General features: G+C 43.1%; 1 protein-coding gene across 2 annotated transcripts in view; it reads left to right on the top strand.

Annotated features, from left to right (window-relative positions):
* The first annotated feature begins 396 nt into the window (after window positions 1–396).
* Window positions 397–16,220, top strand: part of homer1b (homer scaffold protein 1b) — a 179,890-nt gene continuing 164,066 nt past the window's right edge. For both annotated transcript variants that reach the window (XM_014174926.2, XM_014174927.2), the window contains exon 1: window positions 397–936. In XM_014174926.2, coding sequence (XP_014030401.1) covers window positions 932–936 — 5 coding nt within the window. In that variant the 5' untranslated portion in view covers window positions 397–931. The remainder of the gene's footprint in view (window positions 937–16,220) is intronic.

Raw genomic sequence — 16,220 nt, forward strand, 5'->3', positions numbered from 1 at the left:
CTCTTAATTCAAAGACTCAATCATGGACACTATTACTGACAGTTGTGGCTGCTTCGTGTGATGTATTGTTGTCTCTACCTTCTTGCCCTTTGTGCTATTGTCTGTGCTCAATAATGTTTGTACCAAGTTCTGTGCTGCTACCATGATGTGCTGCTGCCATGTTGTGTTTCTACCATGTTGTTGTCATGTTGTGCTGCTACCATGCTGTGTTTTCACATGTTGCTGCCATGCTATGTTGTTGTTTTAGGTCTCTCTGTGTGTAGTGTTGTGGGGTCTCTCTTGTCATGATGTGTGTTTTGTCAAAAACTCCTCGCTTGGTGAGAGAAATAAACGAATAAACGCCACCTGCTGGAAACGACCGATTTTGTGCTCACTCCCTCCTGCTTTGTCTCTTCGTCTATGGCAACATACATTGCTGAGGACTGAGTTGTCCGGTCGAGAGAGCAGGGACCAGAGGGCGTAGAGGAGAGGAGAGGAGAGAGCTCAGGGTTGTGGACAGTGGGTACTGTGCTTTACCGATCGACTGGACTTGTCAGGGGGCGTTTGGAGATCAAACAGCGAAAACAACGAAATAACATCTCTCCTGTTTTCATATACCCGACAATTGTCTGACGGACACATTTCTCTCTGTCGAACTCTCTATGGCGCTTCCGGATGCCGCTTCAACACTGAGTAGTTTTGGTACTGGCAATGTGCATTAATCTCAAGTGAATTAATATTTTTCCTGCTATGTGTAGTTTCACACTGTTGTGAATGTGACAATGCAGTATTTGCCGTGGAATTTCTTTCGGATGAGCTACGGTGAAGAGGCAGAAACACGCCTATTATAGAGGGCAATCACCGCGCCAAACCAACAGAAACAACGTCCAGAATTTGGTCAGAAAACATTTTCCATCTGCTCATCTGCTGATTTGGTTTACCAACAATAACAATGGGGTAAGTTTGTGTAATAGCCTACAATCACATGAATGAGACTGGCTTTGATTGACTAAGCTATTTGGTATTCATCTGTCCAAATCAAATCAAACGGTATTGGTCACATACACATATTTAACAGATGTTATTGCAGGTGTAGCGAAATGCTTGTGTTCCAAGCTCCAGCAGTGCAGTAGTATCTAACAGTTCACAACAATACACACTAATCTAGTAAGTAAAAGAAAGGTATTATGAAATATATACATATTAGGCTGAGCAATGTCGGAGTGGCATTGACTAAAATACAATAGAATAGAATACACTATATACATATGAGATGAGTAAAGCAGTTAGTAAACATTATTTAAACATTCATTCTTCTGGTTTTAATTTACAATGTAAAGGGATTGTTATTTATCTGAGACTTTTATATTACAAATCTGACTTGACAAGCAAAGCATCGCCATGCCTTTGACATGCAATGCAGCAATGATGGCCAAGATCATTCAAAATGTAGTCTACCATAATATTATACTGATAATGTGTTCCAAATTGGTGGAATGCATTTTGTTATCGCTTGTCATGATAAATCTAGATCAGCAGGCTACCTGTTCTATGATAGATATTAGTCACTGTCATAAGTTATTCCGTAACACACCAGTCAGTGGAGGCTGCTGAGCAGAGGATGGCTCATAATAATGTCTGAAACGGCGTTTATGGAATGGCATCGAACATATAGAAACCATGTGTTTGATACCACTCTACTTATTCTGCTCCAGCCATTACCACGAGCCCGTCCTCCCCAATTAAGTTGCCACTAACCTCCTGTGACACCAGTACATAGCAATATATATAGCAATATAATTATATGAGCTATTTGTTGTTATGTAGGGTTAGGGGTGAGGGTTTATGAGAAGGATTATATCTATGGTTAGAAAGTGTCGTCTTAATCCAAGAATGTCTATCAAACATATATCCACTTCTGGTCAGTGAGGACACCAAAAACGACTGTGCCAATCTATACCACCCAGGATTATAGTGTTAATGCTCTGTAAAGTAAATAGCTCTGTGGCTATTGGTTGGGATTGAGATATAATGGTATGGTACAGGCATCAGCACAACTCTCGTATCCACTATTCATATTGGTAAATTACTTGATCTTTCACATTCACATCCTATTCCTAGTCTCCTTCCTTCTCTCCTCATGTTTCCTCACCAGGCATGAGATGTGAATTGAAAGACTAGGGGGACAGCAGAAGGGATAGAGTTAGGCAAGAGAAGGGTAGGGCCTTGGGGTGAAATATCGAGAAATGGGAATGGAACCAGGCTATTCATCCCCCAAAGGAAAGGGAAAGGGGGATACCTAGTCAGTTGTACAACTGAATGCGTCTTCCGCATTTAACCCAACCCCTCTGAATCAGGTTCAGCCACAGTCTGTGATGAAGCACTCGTAATTACACAGAAGGGTCCGTTGTGGTATTTAGCCCTACTATTGTTCACCTATGAGTACGAAGAAATTTGAATGCCAGCCCGTCCCCCCCACGCACACACAGGACACACCAACTCTGCTGGTGACTATGTTTCCGTTACGCAACTGCATCAATGATTTAATTAATCCACAATGGTTTTTATAATGAGATTCAGTCCACGCACGCCCAGGCCCAAATCAATTACATTTTTCTTTATTTCTCAGGATATTTACATGAATTCACGACAGTCACAATGCACTGCACTTCTCAGGACTTGACTGTACTTAACTCCTATATCTGGAGTGTGCTGTATGTGTGTGCGTGTGCATACATGTGTGTGTGATCCTGCTCTGAACCACAGCCAGCTGTGGTACTTCTAATCTAATGATGCTGTAACTGTAACCACGCTTAGCTGTGTGTGTCTCTATTATCTGTGTTGTTTGATTGTACCCATGCTCAGCTGTGAGGGTCATGGGAGCTAGAAGAATGTCAAACTCTCCTCTGTAAGTACAGCAGAAAGAGCTGTCTCTGCCTCTGGCTGTCCTACAGTAATGTTATAATGTAAAGTTCTACGACAAAGTCATATTTCACCCTAAACATTCTGGCACACAACCAAACAACTTGCAGCTATAATAGTAATGGGAGAGGGAGAGAAGATACATGACTGTTGGACAACAACTGAAAGTGAACATAGACACCTTTCCATAAAAAAAAGTGAACATACACAAGTGAACAAACACTTTTTGTTTTTGTTTGACCCACGCAAACGTGATGAAAGACAGGAACCATTTTGCCATGATTTATGTGTACAGTGGATATATACCAATAAATGTGATATTGGAGAATCTCTCTCACTGATTGATTGTACAATGTGTACACACATAATATTATATTATGATTTCAGTGTGTGAGTGTGTAATATGGGGGTTAGATACATGTTTATTTTGTCATTATAAAGAAAATATTTTATTAACAATGGCAACACTGCCATGTTGGTCTGAGCCTTGCGGTTAGAAAACCACAGTAGTGTCAGACTTTAGGCTGTCGCAAATGCAGCTGCCCCGACTTCACTCCTTGACTTTCGTCGACTGTCAGTTGCTTTAGCGTTACCACTCAAACAGACCATTTGTTTGTGAGAATGTGAGTGGGATCAAATTTGGTTTATATTCAAACTTGGGCTGACTAAGCTACCTAGACATTTTCAATCCAAAATTATTAACTGGATAGTTTGCATAGACTGTGAGTATTTTTTTTTATTAGGCCTATAGTTGCATAGGGCAGGACTACACGATGCAAACCTGCATAAAGCAAACTCAGCCCTGTGAGATGTATTGTCCAATCATGTTGCTTTCTCTGTGTCTGTGTGTAGGAAACTCCCCTATTCCTTCTTTAAAATATAATTCATATTAACAGGTACAAGGTTGCTGCAGTTTGACAGAGTTTTCATCCTCCCAAAGGCCAGGACTTTTTCCAGGATTTGTTTTAAAACCATGTGACCTGATTAGAAAAATTCTGGTCCCATCATAGCCCATATTAAACCTTTTTACAACAGATTAATCATGTCATAGCGTATAAGGTCCCGATTTTTACCTGGTTAGATTACAAGATCAGGGAAAACTATGGGCCCCAGAAATGTTTTTACACCAAACCACTCTGGTACCTGTATGAGAGTTAATATTGCTGCAGTGTGTTCAGGTCATACTCTGGGTGTTTCACTGTTTTCCCATATTTTCCCATTTCCCATATCGTGTTTCAGGTTGATCACCAGTGTAATTTGTCAGAGACAGACAGGCAGTTCACTGGGGGTCATGGACAATGTTCCATCTAAGCTGATTGAGACGGTTTGGGATGAGTTGGACCGCAGAGTGAAGGAAAAGCAGACAACTAGTGCTCAGCATATCTGGGAACTTCTTCAAAACTGTTGAAAAAACATTTCAAGTGAAGTTGGTTGAGAGAATGCCATTTTGAACCATTTCATGTGTCTGAAGGTACAAACTCTGCCTTCCCGGCGGACCCAGAGAGCAAATCAAGTGCACTATAGGTCTACCGCTGGCCAATCGGATGGCTCAGATTACCATGTCTGGAGTAACGTAGCAGGCATAAATGAAAGCTACAGCAAAGTTTATACTGTGAGATTTCAAAACTTTTAAAATCATGACTAGAGAGAGACTGTCAACGAATACAGCAAAGAGCTGCTGTTTAAGTTCTTACTCAGCACTGTCAACACTTTGTATTCAACACTTTTATAAGCCAATCTAATGCGCGTTCTTCTTATTTCCACTCAACGCTATAACAAGCACTACAGCAGTAATGAATTAGTATGAAAGTGTGTCGATAGGCTTGCATTGTTGCTATTATTAGCGGCTTGGGTCATTTTTAATATCGAGTAATATTTCACTTTCTCTTTTCACAATCTGCCAACCTCAACCCAATTGAGATGGTTTGGGATGATTTGGAAGGAAAATCAGCCAAAGAGTGCTCAGCATATGTGGGAACTTCTTCAAAACTGTTGAAAAAGCATTCCAGGTGAAGTTGGTTGAGAGAATACCAAGTGTGTAAAGCTGTCATCAAGGCAAAGGGTGACTACTTTGAAGAATCTGAAATATAAAATTAGTTTAACATTTTTTTGGTTACGATATGATTTCATATGTGTTATTTCATAGTTTTGATGTCTTCACTATTATTTACAATGTAGAAAATAGTAAAAAATAAAGAAAAACCTTTGAATGACTAGGTGTTTCCAAACTTTTGACTGGTACTGTATGGATCTGTGCCATTTACTTTGAACTGGAATGTGTTTACAGCATAAGCGGTCAATAGATGCAGCTTATTTTGAGATCAAAGCGAGAGCTGCATGTAGCCACATGTGCACATTTTGTTCATTTCCTTTCCTAGTTAGTGAGTTATTAGCCCAGTTATAGATTCTTTGTAGTCAGCAATAGGGGAGTGATTGCTTTCTACAGGAGCCCAAAACATGTACATTTCTAGACATCTTTGAAAAGCGAGTCAGGTAAAGAGCTTTTTTTTTTGTCGTAAAGGGGCAGTGTTGTATTTTGAGACAGGCATAAATCAGCTAAGTAGCCAATAGGCAGAAGGTAGCATAATTTGTCTGATTCTCTGTAATAATGTTATGGGAATAATAATGCATTTGATTCTGTAAAGTGGTTTCTTGCATCAAACAACACAGCAACATTTTCAGTCATCTCCTTGTCTGAAGAACAAGTGGATAAACAGGTTAATGTCAAGCCCTGCATGTTTTTTGTTGTTGACATTATGGATCATAGTCTGCTGGAAAAGCATATGTGTTATGGATTTACACCCCTTGCTATATTGTGGATAAAGAGTTACTTGTCTAACACAACACAGAGGGTGTTCTTTAATAGAAGCCTCTCAAACATAATCCAGGAAGAATCAGGAATTCCCCAGGGCAGCTGTCCAGGTCCATTACTTTTTTCAATCTTTATTTAACTAGGCAAGTCAGTTAAGAACAAATTCTTATTGACAATGACAGCCTAGGAACAGGGGGTTAATTGCCTTGTTCAGGGGCAGAACAACAGATTTTTACCCTGTCAGCTCGGGGATTTGATCTAGCAACCTTTCAGTTACTGGCCCAACGCGCTAACCACTAGGCTACCTGCCTCACCTTTGACTAAAGCCAGTGTGTCTATGTATGTGCTCAGCATATGTGGGAACTCCTTCAAGACTTTGGGGTGGCAGGTAGCCTAGTGGTTAGAGCGTTGGGCCCGTAACTGAAAGGTTGCTGTATCAAATCCCCGAGCTGACAAGGTAAAATTGTCGTTCTGCCCCTGAACAAGGCAGTTAACTCACTGTTCCTAAAAGACTGTTGGAAAAGCATTCCTCATGAAGCTGGTTGAGAGAATTCCAAGAGTGTGCAAAGCCGTCATCAAGGGTGGTTACTGTGAAAAATCTCAAATATATTTTGATTTGTTTAACACGTTTTTGGTTACTACATGATTCCATATTTTATTTCTTCATTTTGTTGTCTTCACTATTAATCTACAATGCAGAAAATTGTAAAATAAAGAAAACTCTTGAATGAGTAGGTACAGTTGAAGTTAAGTTTTCCTAGGTTGGAGTCATTAAAACTCGTTTTTCAACCACTCCACAAATTTCTTGTTAACAAACAAACTACAGTTTTGGCAAGTTGGTTAGGACATCTACTTTGTGCATGACACAAGTAATGTTTCAAACAATTGTTTACAGACAATTATTTCACTTATAATTCACTGTATAACAATTCCTGTGGGTCAGAAGTTTACATACACTAAGTTGACTGTGCCTTTAAACAGCTTGGACAATTCCAGAAAATGCTGTCATGGCTTTAGAAGCTTCTGATAGGCTAATTGACATCATTTGACTCAATTGAAGGTGTACCTGTGGATGTATTTCAAGGCCTACCTTCAAACTCAGTGCCTCTTTGCTTGACATCATGGGAAAACCAAAATAAATCAGCCAAGACCTCAGAAAAAAATTGTAGACCTCCACAAGTCTGGTTCATCCTTGGGAGCAATTTCCAAACGTCTGAAGGTACCACGTTCATCTGTACAAACAATAGTACGCAAGTATAAACACCATAGGACCACAAAGCCGACATACCGCTCAGGAAGGAGACGCGTTCTGTCTCCTAGATATGAATGTACTTTGGTGCGAAAAGTGCAAATCAATCCCAGAACAACAGCAAAGGACCTCGTGAAGATGCTGGAGGAAACAGGTACAAAAGAATCTATATCCACAGTAAAATTAGTCCTATATCGACATAAGCTGAAAAGCATTTCAGCAAGGAAGAAGCCAATTCTTCAAAACCGCCATAAAAAAGCCAGACTACGGTTTGCAACTGCAAATGGGGACAAAGATTGTACTTTTTGGAGAAATGTCCTCTGGTCTGATGAAACAAAAATAGAACTGTTTGGCTATAATGACCATTGTCATGTTTGGAGGAAAAAAGGGGAGGCTTGCAAGCCGAAGAACACCATCCCAACCGTGAAGCACAGGGGTGGCAGCATCATGTTGTGGGGGTGCTTTGCTGCAGGAGGGACTGGTGCACTTCACAAAATAGATGGCTTCATGAGGCAGGAAAATTATGTGGATATAGTGAAGCAACATCTCAAGACATCAATCAGGAAGTTAAAGCTTGGTCGCAAATGGGTCTTCCAAATGGACAATGACCCCAAGCATACTTCCAAAGTTGTGGCAAAATGGCTTAAGGACAACAACGTCAAGGTATTGGTGTGAAATAAATCATTCTCTCTACTATTATTTCACATTCTTAAAATAAAGTGGTGATCCTAACTGACCTAAAACAGGGAATTATAACTAGGATTAAATGTCCGGAATTGTGAAACTGAGTTGAAATGTATTTGGCTAAGGTGTATGTAAACTTCCGACTTCAACTGTATGTCCAAACTTTTGACTGGTACTGTATGTGGTAGTGGTGGATTAGGGGCCTGAGGGCCCACAGTGTGTTGTGAAATCTGTGAATGTGTTGTAATCTTTTTAAAATTGTATAGCTGCCTTAATTCTGAAGGACACCAGGAAGAGTAGCTGCTACCTTAGCATAAATAATGCAAACATCGAATTTTCACAACATTTGCGCTCAGCAGACCTGAAATTTGCTCAGTGCCGAAAGTAATTAGAGGGAACATTGGTCATTGACATCTTTCTAGTTTTAAGGTAAAGTGACTAGGCATCAGGATATAAGATAAACAATAGCAGCACCGTTTATTTTTATTTAACCTTTATTTTAACAGGGGAAACATATTGAGTCCTCGATCTCTTATTCAAATGTGCCTTCTATATACAATGTAAATATACACATTATTATAAAAATTACAATCATAGGAAGCGCAAATAAAACATCACAAATCACTCAGAACATTCCTCCACAAATAAGTTCCCAATCAATACTACATTTCCAGAACTGCACCAGAACATCAAGATTAAATGTATTTAGAATTTTGTTCCAGCAAGAGTGCAATTCAACTAAAAGCAGATTTACCTAGCTCTATGGAGACCCTAGGAACCTCGAGAGTTAACCCGTTCACAGGATTGGTTAAATCAGTTGTCTATACTTCAAAAGCAAAGATAAGACGGAAGTTTATGATGTAGGGCCTTGTAAACAAAAAGTGAGTCATGTAGAGATCTACGGGTCTTTAGCGAAGTCCAGCCAACCTTTTGACACAGTGATGAGTGTCAAAACTGTCATTTGTAACAAAACGAAGGGCACTATGGCCGATGGCATCCAAAGGTTTAAGAGTAGTAGCAGCTGCACTTTGATAAATAATATCACCATAATCAAGAACCGATAAAAAGGTTGACTAAATAATCTGCTTCCTACTGCTTAGAGAAAGGCACGATCTGTTTTTGGAGAAAAGATTCAAAGTTGAATTTATCTGAAACAACTCACCTATATGTTTTTTAAACGTCAAATCCATATCAATCCAAATGCGTAAGTATTTATATGAGGGCACACGTTCGATTGGAGAACCATCTAATGAGTGAACATATAGTTCATCTGAAACATTCTTACGAGAGTTTGAAAACAACATGTATTTAGTTTCTTGCATAGCTATAAAATCTGACCGTAGTTTTGACACATCCAGATCAACCGTCGGGGCAATAGCATACATAATAAACTCAGCAAAAAAAGAAATGTCCTCTCACTGTCAACTGCGTTTATTTTCAGCAACCTTAACATGTGTAAATATTTCTATGAACATAACAAGATTCAACAACTGAGACAAAAACTGAACAAGTTCCACAGATATGTGACTAACAGAAATGGAATAATGTGTCCCTGAACAAAGGGGGAAGGTCAAAAGTAACAGTCATTATCTGGTGTGGCCATCAGCTACATTAAGTACTACAGTGCATCTACTCATGGGGGAAAAAAACGTTTTTGGTGCTGACAGAGATGGACGCCTCGCTTCGCGTTCTTAGGAAACTATGCAGTATTTTGTTTTTTTACGTATTATTTCTTACACTGTTACCCCAGGAAATCTTAAGTCTTATTACATACAGCTGGGAGGAACTATTGGATATAAGAGCAACGTCAACTTACCAACATTACGACCAGGAATACGACTTTACCGAAGCGGATCCTCTGTTTGGACCACCACCCAGGACAATGGATCGGATCCCAGTAGGCAACCAAATACAACGGCGCCGCAGACGAAGTGGTCTTCTGGTCAGGCTCCGTATAAGGGCTCATCGCCTACCGCTCCTGAGTATACTACTCGCAAATGTCCAGTCTCTTGACAACAAGGTAGAAAAAATTCATTCTTTGTTTCACGGAAACATCGCTCACTCGGGATACATTATCAGAGTCGGTACAGCCACCCGGTTTCTTCACGCATCATGCCGACAGAAACAAACATCTCTCTGGTAAGAAGAAGGGCGGGGGTGTATGCCTTATGATTAACGAGTCGTGGTGTGATCATAACAACATACAGGAACTCAAGTCCTTTTGTTCACCTGACCTAGAATTCCTTACGATCGAATGCCGACCACATTATCTACCAAGAGAATTCTCTTAGATTATAATCACAGTCGTGTATATCCCCCCCAAGCAGACGCCTCGACGGCCCTGAAAGAACTTCATTGGACTCTATGTAAACTGGAAACCACATATCCTGAGGCTGCATTTATTGTAGCTGGGGATTTTAACAAGGCTAATCTGAAAACAAGGCTCCCTAAATTTTATCAGCATATCGAATGCGCGACCCGGGCTGGTAAAACTCTGGACCATTGCTACTCTAATTTCCGTGACACATACAAAGCCATCCCTCGCCCTCCTTTCAGCAAATCTGACCACGACTCCATTTTGTTGCTCCCAGCCTATAGACAGAAACTAAAACAGGAAACGCCCATGCTCAGGTCTGTTCAACGCTGGTCCGACCAATCGGATTCCACGCTTCAAGATTGCTTCGATCACGTGGACTGGGATATGTTCCGGATAGCATCGGACAATAACATTGATGTATACGCTGATTTGGTGAGCGAGTTTATTAGCAAGTGCATCGGTGATGTGGTACCACAGTGAATATTAAAACCTTCCCCAACTAGAAATCATGGATTGATGGCAGAATTAGTGCAAAACTGAAAGCGCGAACGACTGATTTTAATCATGGTAAGGCGACCGGAAACATAACCGAATACTAACAGTGTAGCTATTCCCTCCGCAAGGCAATAAAACAAGCTAAGCGTCAGTATAGAGACAAAGTAGAGTCGCAATTCAACAGCTCAGACACGAGACGTATGTGGCAGTGTCTACAGTCAATCACGGACTACAAAAATAAAACCAGCCATGTCGCGGACACCGATGTCTTGCTCCCAGACCAACTAAACAACTTCTTTGCTTGCTTTAAGGACAATACAGTGCCACTGACACGGCTCGCTACCAAAACCTGCGGCCTCTCCTTCACCGCAGCCAACGTGAGTAAAACATTAACACGCGTTAACCCTCGCAAGGCTGCAGGCCCAGACGGCATCCCTAGCCGCGTCCTCAGAGCATGTGCAGACCAGCTGGCTGGTGTGTTTACGGACATAATTGTCACGTTCCTCGTATTCTCCCTCATCGGAAGATATGTCGAAATCACTCGATGACCAATACGCAGCAGGTTGACTGTTCCACATCATCTTTATTTTAGATGGAAACGACAAAACAAAATAAACACGCAGAGGAGAAAGGTGACAGTTTCACAGGTGAAACGAAACACAGTGCAAAATTACAATTACCCACAAAAATCAAACAAACACACCCCACTATATGGGACTCTCAATCAAAGGCAGATAGACAACACCTGCCTTCAACTGAGAGTCCCAACCCCAATTAACCAAACAAACATACACTCACTAAACTCCACATAGAAATACCTAACCTAGAACCTACCCCAACACTCACAACCCCACTATACCATAACCAAACATAACTGCCACGTCCTGACCAAATACAATACAAAAAAACCTAAGTATATGGTCAGGACGTGACATTACCCCCCCCTAAAGGTGCATACACTGAATGCACAAAACCAACAGAAAAAAAAAAAAAAAAAAAACAACACACAATTAACCTCCTAACTAAAGGGAGGGAAGGGAGGGTGGCTGCCGTCAACGACGTTACAGTGCTACACCCCCCCTCCCCAACCCACCTCTATTGGAGGTGGCTCCGGTTCTGGCCTGCTGTCCAACAGACCGTAGACAGACCTGTTGGGCTTAGGACAGTAGGCAGACTTCTTTGGTTCTGGTTCGTGGGCCGACTCCGTCGGTCCCAGGCTGTAAGCAGACTCCTTCGGTTCTGGGTTGTAGGCAGAATCATCACAGTCATAGTTAATCAACTTTATTTTAGAATTGTGACCAGACTCACCCGGTTCTGGGTCACAGGCAGCTCCCCTCAGTCCCGGGTCGCAAGAGGTTGTCGGATACTCTGGTCCGCACCCCGGTGTCGGATCCTCTGGGCCGCACCCGGTGTCGGATCCTCCGACGGCCCTGACCCAGGATTCACCAGGCTGGGGAGACATGATGGATGCCTGGCCCTGGGCACAGGCACAGGACTCACCAGGCTGGGGAGACCCACTGAAGGCCTGGTCCTGGGAGGTGGCACAGGATGAACCAGGATGGGGAGACCCACTGAAGGCCTGGTCCTGGGAGGTGGCACAGGACTCACCAGGCTGGGGAGACCCACTGAAGGCCTGGTCCTGGGAGGTGGCACAGGATGAACCAGGATGGGGAGACCCACTGGAGGCCTGGTCCTGGGAGGTGGCACAGGATGAACCAGGATGGGGAGACCCACTGAAGGCCTGGTCCTGGGAGGTGGCACAGGACTCACCAGGCTGGGGAGACCCACTGAAGGCCTGGTCCTGGGAGGTGGCACAGGATGAACCAGGATGGGGAGACCCACTGGAGGCCTGGTCCGAGGAGGTGGCACAGGACGGACCAGGATGGGGAGACCCACTGGAGGCCTGGTCCTGGGAGGTGGCACAGGATGAACCAGGATGGGGAGACCCACTGGAGGCCTGGTCCGAGGAGGAGGCACAGGATAAACCGGGCTGTGGGGGAGCACTGGAGTTCTGGTACGGACACTCTTTACCCACACTCCAGGCTGAATGCCCACTTTGGCCCGGCACGGGCGGAGAGCAGGCATTGGGCGAACTGGACCCTCCCAGCGCTCTGGAGACACAGTGCGCAACGCCGGCGCAGGATAACCTGGACCGAGGAGGCGCACTGGAGACCAGACGCGCTGAGCTGGCACCATCCGCCCTGGCTCGATGCCTGCACTCGCATGGCACTTGCGGGGGGCTGGTATGTAGCGCACCGGGCTTTGAACGTGCACTGGGGACACCGTGCGCTCCACAGCATAACACGGTGTCTTACCAGTACCACGCTGCTTCCGGTAAGCACGGGGAGTTGGCTTAGGTCTACCACCTGACTCCGCCAATCTCCCCGTGTGCCCCCAAAAAAAATTGTGGGGCTGCCTCCCGTGTCCGTTGCGCTCCCTCTCCTCATACCAGCGCCTCTCAGCTCTCGCCGCCTCGATCTCCCACTGTGGGCGGCGATAATCCCCAGCTTGAGTCCATGGTCCTTTCCCGTCCAGGATTTCCTCCCAAGTCCATGACTCCAGATAGCCTTTCTCCTGGTGCCTCTCCTTGTGCTGCTCCTTCCTCTGCTGCTTGGTCCGTTGTCGGTGGGTAATTCTGTCACGTTCCTCGTATTCTCCCTCATCGGAAGATATGTCGAAATCACTTCGATGACCAATACGCAGCAGGTTGACTGTTCCACATCATCTTTATTTTAGATGGAAACGACAAAACAAAATAAACACGCAGAGGAGAAAGGTGACAGTTTCACAGGTGAAACGAAACACAGTGCAAAATTACAATTACCCACAAAAATCAAACAAACACACCCCACTATATGGGACTCTCAATCAAAGGCAGATAGACAACACCTGCCTTCAACTGAGAGTCCCAACCCCAATTAACCAAACAAACATACACTCACTAAACTCCACATAGAAATACCTAACCTAGAACCTACCCCAACACTCACAACCCCACTATACCATAACCAAACATAACTGCCACGTCCTGACCAAATACAATACAAAAAAAACCTAAGTATATGGTCAGGACGTGACAATAATCAATCAATCCCTATCCCAGTCTGTTGTTCCCACATGCTTCAAGAGGGCCACCATTGTTCCTGTTCCAAAGAAAGCTAAGGTAACTGAGCTAAACGACTATCGTCATCATGAAGTGCTTTGAGAGACTAGTCAAGGATCATATCACCACCCACTCTAATTTGCTTACCGCCCCAATAGGTCCACAGACAACGCAATCACAATCACACTGCCCTAACCCATCTGGACAAGTGGAATACCTATGGAAGAATGCTGTTCATCGACTACAGCTCAGCATTCAACACCATAGTACCCTCCAAACTCGTCATTAAACTCGAGAACCTGGGTCTCGACCCCGCCCTGTGCAACTGGGTCCTGGACTTTCTGACGGGCCACCCCCAGGTGGTGAGGGTAGGAAACAACATCTCCACCCCGCTGATCCTCAACACTGGGGCCCCACAAGGGTGCGTTCTCAGCCCTCCTGTACTCCCTGTTCACCCATGACTGCGTGGCCATGTACGCCTCCAACTCAATCATCAAGTTTGCAGACGACACCACAGTGGTAGGCTTGATTACCAACAACGAAGAGACAGCCTACAGGGAGGAGGTGAGGGCCCATGGAGTGTGGTGTCAGGAAAATAACCTCACACTCAACGTCAACAAAACAAAGGAGATGATCATGGACTTCAGGAAACAGCAGAGGGAGCACCCCCCTATCCACATCGACGGGACAGTAGTGGAGAAGGTGGAAAGTTTTAAGTTCCTCGGCGTACACATCACGGACAAACTGAAATGGTCCACCCACACAGACAGCGTGGTGAAGAAGGCGCAACAGCCATCAGACTATTAAACAGCCATCACTAACATTGAGTGGCTGCTGCCAACATACAGACTCAATCTCTAGCTACTTTAATAATTAATAATTGGATGTAATAAATGTATCACTAGTCACTTAACCTGTTGGGGGTAGGGGGCAGTATTGACACGGCCGGATAAAAAACGTACCCGATTTAATCTGGTTACTACTCCTGCCCAGTAACTAGAATATGCATATAATTATTGGCTTTGGATAGAAAACACCCTAAAGTTCCTAAAACTGTTTGAATGGTGTCTGTGAGTATAACAGAACTCATATGGCAGGCAAAAACCTGAGAGGATTCTATATGGGAAGTGGCCTGTCTGACAAGTTGTTGTTCATCTGGGCTCTTTTTATTGAAGACTGAGGATCTTTGCTCTAACGTGACACTTCCTAGGGCTCCCATAGGCTCTCAGAGCCCGGGAAAAAGCTGAACGATATCGATGCAGCCTCTGGCTGAAACACATTATCGCTTTTGGCAAGTGGCCGATCAGAGTACTATGGGCTTAGGCGCGTGCCCGAGTCGACCCCATGCTTTATTTTCTTTCGTCTGTTTACCTAAATGCTGATTCCCGGTCGGAATATTATCGCTTTTTTACAAGAAAAATGGCATAAAAATTGATTTTAAACAGCGGTTGACATGCTTCGAAGTACGGTAATGGAATATTTAGACATTTTTTGTCACGAAATGCGCCATGCTCGTAACCCTTATTTACCCTTTCGGATAGTGTCTTGAACGCACGAACAAAACGCCGCTATTTGGATATAACTATGGATTATTTGGGACCAAACCAAGATTTGTTATTGAAGTAGAAGTCCTGGGAGTGCATTCTGACGAAGAACACCAAAGGTAATAAAATTTTTCTTATAGTAAATCTGACTGGTGAGTGCTAAACTTGCTGGGTGTCTAAATAGCTAGCCCTGTGATGCCGGGCTATCTACTGAGAATATTGCAAAATGTGCTTTCACCGAAAAGCTATTTTAAAATCGGACATATCGAGTGCATAGAGGAGTTCTGTATCTATAATTCTTAAAATAATTGTTATGCTTTTTGTGAACGTTTATCGTGAGTAATTTAGTAAATTCACCGGAAGTTTGCGGGGGGTATGCTAGTTCTGAACGTCACATGCTAATGTAAAAAAGCTGTTTTTTGATATAAATATGAACTTGATTGAACAAAACATGCATGTATTGTATAACATAATGTCCTAGGAGTGTCATCTGATGAAGATCATCAAAGGTTAGTGCTGCATTTAGCTGTCTTCTGGGTTTTTGTGACATTATATGCTAGCTTGAAAAATGGGTGTCTGATTATTTCTGGCTGGGTACTCTGCTGACATAATCTAATGTTTTGCTTTCGTTGTAAAGCCTTTTTGAAATCGGACAGTGTGGTTAGATTAACGAGAGTCTTGTCTTTAAAATGGTGTAAAATAGTCATATGTTTGAGAAATTAATAGCAGTAATAGCATAAAAGTAATAGCATTTCTAAGGTATTTGAATAACGCGCCACAGGATTCCACTGGCTGTTATGTAGGTGGGACGATTTCGTCCCGCCGGCCCTAGAGAAGTTAAACAATGCCACTTTATATAATGTTTACATAACCTACATTACTCATCTCATATGTATATACTGTACTCTATACCATCTACTGCATCTTGCCTATGCCGTTTGGCCATCACTCATCCATATATTTATATGTACATATTCTTAATCATTCCTTTACACTTGTGTGTATAAGGTAGTTGTTGTGAAATTGTTAGATTACTTGTTAGATATTACTGCATGCTTGGAACTAGAAGCACCAGCGTTTCGCTACACTCGCATTAGCATCTGCTAACCATGTGT

The sequence above is a fragment of the Salmo salar genome, chromosome ssa26 (assembly GCF_905237065.1).
Source record: "Salmo salar chromosome ssa26, Ssal_v3.1, whole genome shotgun sequence".
NCBI lineage: Eukaryota > Metazoa > Chordata > Actinopteri > Salmoniformes > Salmonidae > Salmo > Salmo salar.